We start from the raw sequence: 9144 nt of genomic DNA, 5'->3' as shown, positions 1-9144 counted from the left end.
AATCAAGTTGGAGTTAACTAATTGTACTTATCAAAATATATATATATATATATATATGAGGGGAGGCAGTACTTTTTTTTTCAAAATAACATACTCTAATAATCATGCAACTTGTGGGATTACATACATCACACATCAGAACATGTATGTTATAAAGCCACAACAGTGAGCAATTGAGACTGGCATCTTAATATGCTGTTATATTCTTGGAAAGCTTATAACGCAAACCCAGACCTAAAAGATAAATCTGCAGTTATCTGGTTGTAGTGATAAGATTAAGAAGAGAGGAGGCAGCATTTTTGTTTTCAAGTAATACAATAATCATGCCTCTCACATATACACACATAGTTGTAAATGAAACTTCAGAGTCCATACCAAACATGCTTTTAATGCATTATTTTTCAATTGCTTGCTAATGCAAGAAAAGTACTACAAAGTCATATCCAAACAGTGCCTTGACAAATTTATTGGAGTGTAAGATAAAAGGCTTTCATATTAAAAAAAACACGTAGCTTCATTTCAGATGGGCAAAATAAGGCATGATAACTCAGAACTATAAGCATTATACCTGCAAGGTACTAATATCAAAATCTTCAAGAGAAATATCAACAAGAGGTGCACCAGTATTCTGAATATCCAATTTCCCATCCTACAAGTGAAAAGAGAAATAAGAATGAATTGCCACAGGAAAGAAATACAAGTGTAATAACAGGGATTGCTAAAGAAAAATGTATAGACAATGTACCTGATAATCTGATTCTGGCATTCTGAGGTTAACCCCATCCAACTGCACACTTTCATTGCCCTTGAGCTCAGGACTGTAATCTGGATGCAAATTCATGGTGTTGGATCCAACAACAACAGACCCTTGTCGAATGTCCTCATCAAAATTGATACGGGAGTCAATGTTACTAAGAGCAACTCCATCAGACATCAAAGGCGGATAGCTGTAATCTATAGCAATCTCTTCCTCAGCATTTGTAAGTGGGGATGAGAAACCCAGATGATCTTGATCCATAAGAGAAACATCTTTTCTAACAAACTCATCCTGGGCCAAGTTTCGAAAGTATGACCAATGCTTAGGTTCATGATTCTCCATGTTCAAGCTCAAGCCAGTTCCGTCACTATGCAGTGGACTGATACCAGAGAGATTTTCTGAGATTCTCGCCTTTGAGAATACATCAGACAGGAAATCACGAGGAAAGCGGTCATTTATATCAATAAGAATGTCCCCGTGCTCAGGAGTGCCAACAACAGCAGACTCTTCCATGTGCTTGCCAGAAGTTCCTTGTCTTGCTGTTAGATTGTTCAAACCAGCTGCGTCTGTATCCTTTATAGAGGCGTCTTTGTAGTTTTCTTTTACCCAGGCCAATCCACGATTATCCACAGGATTAATTACATGTCTCAACTCAGATCTCTGTAAATTTGACTCAAGTGCGTCCCCAGAAATATTGGAATTTATGTTACTAATATTGTCAGCAAACTCTTTATATTTTCCGAATTTTGCCAGTTCATCTTCAACAGTCTGGCTATTTGTATATAGTGGTTTTGAAGATGAAATCACCTGCTCAGTCTGCAAATAAACATGTTGCCCATCATGCAATTTATCAACTGATTCGGCAATTGATTGAGAACGATCAGAACGAGCTTGAGTCATCAGAAACTGAGGATTAAAGGAATCGTCCGATTTGGACAAACGATTCAACTCTGCCTGCTCCCTGGGAAATCGCTCAGAATGAAAAACTGGTGGAGGAACCATGGTTGATTCATAGCTAAAGTCAGCTGGATAACCCTCAGAGCCACCATGTCCCGGAGTGAACCGTCCACCAGATGCATAAAAATGGCCATCATCATTATTTTTCGTCCCATCATGTACTCCTTCAGGGAGCTTTTTTTTCTGAATGGATTCCGGGAGCTTTTTATTACTTTTCATAGACACCAAGGGAGATCCTATTTCTGCTGCTGAACTAGCAATCAATACTTCTTCCCTAGAAATATAATTCAGAGCAGAAGAATCATGTGGATGAGAAGAAACATCATACTCATGGGCCAAAGATTGATCTTTATCAGTTTCATTTATCTTTTGGAGTGAGCTCTCTCTTTTCATTTTTGCCTCCTTAAATGATGCTTCCTTCTCCAGCAATTGAGTTTTCTCAGGTTCATTTAGCTTCTGGCCCGAGCTATCTCTTTTCAATTTCGGCTCTTTCACAGATACTTCTGAATCTTGCGCATGAAAGCCACTATACAGCTGCTCATTTAAACCTGCCTGTTGAGTCAGATGGCTATGGACATGTATTGGAGGTAAATTCTCCCCAGCTGCTGCATGATTAGAACGGTCAGAACCATAAACATATTGCAATGGAACAGACAAAGGAACAGTAGTCTTATCATCTTTCTTAGGGAAGCTCTCCAATGGGTTGAAAGGAGAGAACAGATGCTGCCCAGCTTCTCCATGATGTGTCCTCTGTCCCTGGTAAGGTTGTGATTTGGATTCAAAAGCATTAGATGAGCTTGGTGGCAGCGGTTGAGATGATTGAGTAGTCAATGAAGGTGCATTAATTGTTAAATGTGCAGTACTAGGCCCGGCTAATTCTGGCACTACTCGACCACTCCCCCTTTCAACATTTAGGCTGAGTAACTCATCCAAATTGTTTCCTGAAGCACTTGCCAAAGCACTTGAGCTCTTTCTTGAACTCAAGTCCATACCATTCACAGCAACTACATACTGAGCCTCAGAATCACCCTCAGGGTTTTCAAGACCAAAATGAGCATCCTCCAAATCAACACTAGAAAACAAGAACATCCTAGGTTTCTGTGATCCACCATCTTGCAGTACAATGCATTCGTCCATCATATTTTGTAGATCCTCATCAGAAGATACAGACACTAATGCATCAAGATCCTCACCGGGAAGCTGATATTTTATTGAATGAGTTTGATTGTAAATTGTCAATGATTTCTGCACAAGATCCTCCCAAGAAATATCCCTCCTTATCTGGATAATACGTGTTTCACCACCAACATATCTAAGTTTTCCATCGCATGGACGAGGCAAAATTTTACCACCAAAGCTGCAGAGGAACTTCACCTTTGTTAATGAGCTATCAGAGGCCCCCGATGAGGCATAACCATGAAGTCCTCGATTAACGTCATTCCTTGATGAGGTTCGTGGCACTGATCGCACAGAATCATAACAACTTTTGTCCTCATGTGTGGAAGATCCCCCTTTCTCAAAATCCTGAATGCGGCCCTTTTCCACTGAGTTGAGCATTGTGATATCTGACCCACTTTCTGAACCCCTGTGGTTATTTCCCAGTATATCTTTGAGCTCCATATACCCAGTTGTACTGTGAGGCTCACCATAAGAATGTTGAATGAACTGCTGCCTAGGATTCGCCCTTTCCCGCATAAATTCAAATGCAAACTCCTCACCAGTTTGAATGGAGAAATTCACAGGTCTAGCTGCAACTGACATATTGTGATCTGGAGGTCGCAAGTTGGTGTTAATATTACTCGATGGATCCTGGGAAAATCTTTGATTTGCTGACCCAAATCCCTCATCTCTACTTTCAACATTGCTGTATCGAATCTGTTGATCCCCAGTGCCCTTCCCAAGATTTCTCTCCATTCAGTTCAACTTCAATGGGACAAGCCCCCAAGGTGAGATACCATGAATATTGACCCAGTGCAATATCAGCTCAACCTAAAGTGCATTTTTCCTGCAGACAGCCTTCAAATGCAGACAAGTGTTTCAGATCCTCAACCAGGAATCAAAGAGTAGACAAGCTTTCAGTAACTTGGTCACACAGATATAGAATTCTCCTACATTAAGCAATCTTTAAGAAAATTAGCAATACTCTCCAACAAGAAAGGATACTTAAAGCATTTTAATTATAGACCATAAATACAAAGATCTTGTATCACTACATCGAAGATCTCAGCAAATTTCAAAGGAAACAAAATCGTTAAAGATAATTCTGTATAAAGGAAATTTACATCTAAAACAAAAAAGGCCAAAGACAGTAGTCAAACCACTCGACAAAATAAGCACATAATTTTGGAGAATTTGAGTAATGCATTTATAAATCAGCATACATCTTAACATAAGTTAAATTAAAGACGTCATCACTACAACTCAGAACAAAGCTAACTCCTTGTAAACAATATAAGGAGCATATTAGGCTTATCCAATTGATTTTTAAGCTACCAATTACCCACGAGCCCTAGACAATGGCAAAATCATAGCTTCAAAATATAAATTTATTATGTTTTACTTCTCATTTTCTTAGCAATGAAACAGCTGACTAAGTATAAATTCATGGCTCGTGTTTCTCATCTCAATTCACAAACAAACAGAAAAACCATGAAAGATTAGTATAATCCTAGAATTGACTCTTAACATAGTTTTAGATTAACATTCGATCACATTAAAAGGGTACATCTTGGAGCTAAAATTAAACAAAAAACACACAAGCACACATAAATGTAACCAAGAATCAATGTTCCTAACAAGTAAATTAGTCACTGATGATTAAAGAACATCAAATAGACCCAACAGAATTGGATAGAACTGCAATCAGCTAAAAGAGTCTATGAATTATACCAGCTTAAATGTAATTAACATACAATAATCTTCAATGGGTACCAAAATCAACATAGAATTAGCATTAGCAGACGAAGTAAGCACCAAAAACACACCTAAAGAGTTGACTAGTACTGAAATTGTCAAACAAAGTGCACCACTTTGACTAAACATTGCTTGGTTTGAAAATGATATTAACAAGTAAAACAGTGTTTCTGACAAGTAAAGTAAGCACACAAAAACATAGAAACCCAGAAAACAAACATTTTGGGTACACAGAAATCAGCCTCAAAAAAATAAATAAAGATTTAATCTTTAAGGTCCCAGAAAAACCCAGATTCAGCACCAATCAAAAACTAACAAAACCCACAAAAATTAAACTTAAAAATCTAACATATCAAGTCAGACCCACTTGAATTCAATCAAGATCAGCTCGAAATTTAACATCAAAATCCAAAATCGCCCATCAAAACACAAAATACAAATCACTAATCATTTTTAAAAAAAAAAATTTAAATCAAATTTTGAGAGAGATCAAGCTCTCAAAGTATATATATATTTACCTGGAAAAAAAAAAAAGCACCCAAAAAATAATTAGCTCCAAAGACTCAGAGCTTTGCTTAATCTTCAGGTGGACTGAAGCAAATTTTCCCTTCTCTCTTTTTCTCTCTCTAACATAGTTTATCTTCCAAAGCTCAAAGACTCTCTCTCTCTCTCTCTCTAATTTTCCATTTTCAAAATATTTAATTTTTTTAGATAGAATAAAAAAATATTTTAAGATATTTTAAGTGTTTTTTGATTAGTTTGAGTTCTCTCTCTCTCTCTTTTTCTCTCTCTATTTACGACTTTTTTTTGTAGGTAATGATGTTTTTTTTTTTTGTTTTTTTGGTGAGAGATATAGGGCATTCTGCATTAAGGCCTGTTTGGACGATATGTTTTTTGAAAACTATTTTGGTAGATAGAAACAATACACAGACTGGCAGGGGGCACAGGCAACAGCACAGGACCTTTCTCTCCCCCCCCACTCTAATTTGCACAAATATCAAATACTTAAATGATTAAGAGAAAACTAATGTCAGTTTTAGTTGTGGCGTATAAGTTTAAGGTTTATAAAAAAAAATGATTAAGAGAAGGGAGAGATAAATAAATGTCTAAAAATAATGAAAAAAATTCCTTTTAGAAGTTGATAACATTGCACAATTGCGGCAAGATTTTGTTATTTTGGACACTCTATTTGTGGAGTTACCTCTCTTTTTTTTATTTCTTTTTTTTTTTGAAAGACCTCTCTTTTTGTTATATCACCTTACTTCCTGATTCTTGTTGTAACTTAATATGTACCAACCCTACCTTGATGGAAGTGTTGTTTTGTTTCTATCTAATTTCCAACTACCAATATATATATATATATATATTGCACAATTAACACTATTCATAAGTGTATTTTCCAAAAATAAAAGAAAATATTGAAGAGAAGACAAATGTCTAAATGGATATTTCTTATATGCTTTGGTTGGTGTGAAAAAAATATAATGGAAAATAGGAGAAGATAAAAGAGAGAAAAATGTGATTTTTTATTGTTTGGATGGAGTGAAAATTAAAAGGAAAGAAAATAGGGCGCTTGGAGTTTTCCACCAAAACCCACCATTTTTTTACTTCCAAATTCATATGAAAAAAAAAAAATGAGAGAAAATGATAAAAGAAAAAAAAAGTACAAAATTACCCGACCTTTTTAATCTTTTACTTTTGATAATAAGGACATAATAATAATTTACTTTATATCCTTCAACTTTTTCATCATCTCTATCAAATACACATGATGAAAAACATAAAATTTTCTATTCTCTCGCTTGTGTATCCTTCTAACATTTTCCATTCTTGTACTTTTTCATCATCCCAACCAAAAATAACTAATAATGTATATCGTGGATATTTTTATAAACTTGATATTGTACATTAATGTACTGTTTATATATTACAAACATATTTCCCATTGTTATAAAAAATATATAAAATCATAAAATTACCTATATAAAGCTTTTCATAATTGTTTAATTGTTTTTCATCTATTAAAGTAGCATATTGTAATTGATGCTACTAAAAATAATGAAAGCAATGTACGCATGTGAAGTCTACATCTTCAACATTTTTAATTTTTTTTCTCTTTAAAATGTTTTTTTGGAAACAAGTTTGCCGTAATATATATACTACATCTTCAACATTTTTAAGTTTTTTCTCTTTAGAATGTTTTTTTGGAAACAATTTTGCCATAATATATATATGGACACCGGAGATACCATATTTTGTTATGTTATGGATTGAGATAACTAATGATAGATACAAAAAGTTTAAAAGCATATGGATGGTGTGTCAATGTATCTATTGATCATTAGTTTTTTTTTAATTAATAAATATTTTAATATTTAAAATTTATGACATTTGTTTTATAATGATTGCTCCACATCATCAGTATAAGACACCAATTAGGTTTTTGGTGTAAGCAAAAATTGAACCTCAGTTCTCTTAAATAATGACAATAACTTGTTTGGTTCCTCCAATAACTAATGTTTTGTTTTCATTTTCATTTTATGTATCTATTTTCTAAATATAAGGAAAAAAAAAAAAAAACACTAGCTACCCTATTTGGCACTTAATTCTTACCTATGGTGAAAGCTATTTTTTTCATTGATATGCTCAAAATCTTCAATTTTTTTTTTTTTTTACAAAAATGCTACTAAACTCATTTAACTGAAAATAAAAATGTCTAAAAGTTGTTTTCATATTCTGTTTTCATTATCACATTTTTTGGATATTGAAAACGAAAACAATAACAAAAAACAAACTCAAACAAGTTTCTTATTAATGGATCCTACAAAAAATAGGAAATGAAAAACAAAATATACCATATTTTCAAATGAACCAAAATAACTTAAATTTTACCGGTTAAGTTAACTGCACTCAATGCGTCCAATACTCTTCCATTTCATGCGTTTGTATGCTTCTTTTTTCTGGAATTGTTAAAAAAGTGTATACTGTTTTTAACTTTGTTCACAAACACATATGTTTTCTTAAAATTTAGGACCCGTTTAATAATATTGTTCTATTAACGTTATTTGTATTTTTTAAAAATACGTGTAATGTTGTTTAAATACTGAAAATTGTTGTTTAAACAACAATAACAAACTCCCTCTCTTAATTACCAAACACGGCTTTAGTTTTATCTATCTAAGACAGGTCAGTAATTTGGGATTTTGTTGAGACCCCACGCGTGTACGAGCGCGTTGAAAGTACGGTCCAATTGTTGACTTTAAAATATTCTCTTTCGTAGGCGTCAAGGTGGGATGTGGGCTCCACTTGCCGGAAGTAGTGGCGCCAATATATATTAAAGCTAGGAGCAAGAATACTATACGGGTGTCCTTGTCAAACTTACCATGCTCTCTTTTCATGCATCTACGGAATTTACATCATTACTCATCACATCAATCAATAAGATAAGATAATCTTATCATATGTAATCTTATATTATATGGTATTATCAAAGTTGATTTCTTGCTTATCAAAAAAAAAAAAAAAAATCAAAGTTGATTTTTTTTTTTTAATATTCATATAAACGAGTTGTTAAAGTCTCTTTGATGTGTTATATAATATATATAGTTCAAGATAAAACATCCTATTATTATCATGCAACATTTTTCGAAATTGATTGTTGTCCATAAAATTGTTACATTTTGTATATCAATCTCAATCAACACATAGAACGTATCCCATTTTAATGGAACTAAATTTTGATTAGGTAAGGGACATAACATTTATCATTGGAGAATTATAAGGTTAAGGCCAATTTTATAAGCGGCTATCAACAACAACAACAAAAAAAATACCAATTTNGAATGAAAAGTCAACGGGTGAGGAAACGTGGGGTTTGAGAAGATTGGAGAGTGTGGGCATAGGAGATTAGAGGTTTTAGAGAGATTTGAAGAAAAACGAGAAGAAGAGGGAGCCAGTGGAAGTGGAAAGAGGGTCTGAGACATTTGAGCGGCGAAGCAAGCAGTCAGCTCAGCTGAGTGGTGTGACAGTGTGAGAGTATGAGTTTTGAGTCCTTGCGGTGGTGATGCTTTCCGTTATTTTATTGACCAATCGTGTAAAAAAAATTATTATTTTATTGAACCGTCAGTTACTCCGTTAGTTTGGTGACGAAATGGTGCTTCAAGGACTTAAATGAAAGACGTTAATTGGTTTAAGGATTAAAAGTGGTAAAAATAAAATGTAGAGACTAAAATAAAAATAAATAAATAAATAAATAAATAAACCAAAATATAGGGACTAAAAGTGCATTTACGCCTTTTTTTTTTTAATACATAATTTATATTCTAATTTAATCTAAATGTATATGTGTGTGAAACTCCTTCCTGGAGACTTGAATCCCAATCCTTACCCTCTACACCCCACAAGCATTTATACTCGTGGAGTGATCATCGTATCAAGAGACTTTATAGTGAACCAACATTAAATATCATAGCCATCAGAAGGTTGGACTCTCACAATGTTAAGAAGCCAAGGTTAAA

At 33.9% G+C, this 9144-nt stretch overlaps 1 protein-coding gene across 1 annotated transcript; it reads right to left on the bottom strand.

Moving 5' to 3' along the window:
* Nucleotides 1-541: 541 nt before the first annotated feature.
* On the bottom strand, nt 542-5403 carry LOC136070688 (uncharacterized). Its single transcript, XM_065780976.1, has 3 exons — nt 5146-5403; nt 746-3822; nt 542-649 (listed from the first exon to the last, which is right to left on the bottom strand). The coding sequence occupies exons 2-3, from the start codon at nt 3626-3628 to the stop codon at nt 563-565; spliced, it is 2970 nt and encodes a 989-aa protein (XP_065637048.1). The 5' UTR covers nt 3629-3822; nt 5146-5403; the 3' UTR covers nt 542-562.
* Nucleotides 5404-9144: the final 3741 nt, after the last annotated feature.

This window comes from Quercus suber, unplaced genomic scaffold, assembly GCF_002906115.3.
Source record: "Quercus suber isolate HL8 unplaced genomic scaffold, Cork oak 2.0 scaffold_14, whole genome shotgun sequence".
In the NCBI taxonomy this organism is placed as follows: Eukaryota; Viridiplantae; Streptophyta; class Magnoliopsida; order Fagales; family Fagaceae; genus Quercus; species Quercus suber.
This window is presented reverse-complemented; position numbering and strand designations above follow the sequence as displayed.

Excerpts from the sequence above, each read along its gene's own strand:
- LOC136070688 (XM_065780976.1), bottom strand. The coding sequence starts at position 3,628 with ATGGAGAGAAATCTTGGGAAGGGCACTGGGGATCAACAGATTCGATAC. Across the intron at positions 650-745 it reads TGCCAGAATCAGATTATCAG|GATGGGAAATTGGATATTCA; the intron begins GTACATTGTCTA and ends TTTCACTTGTAG.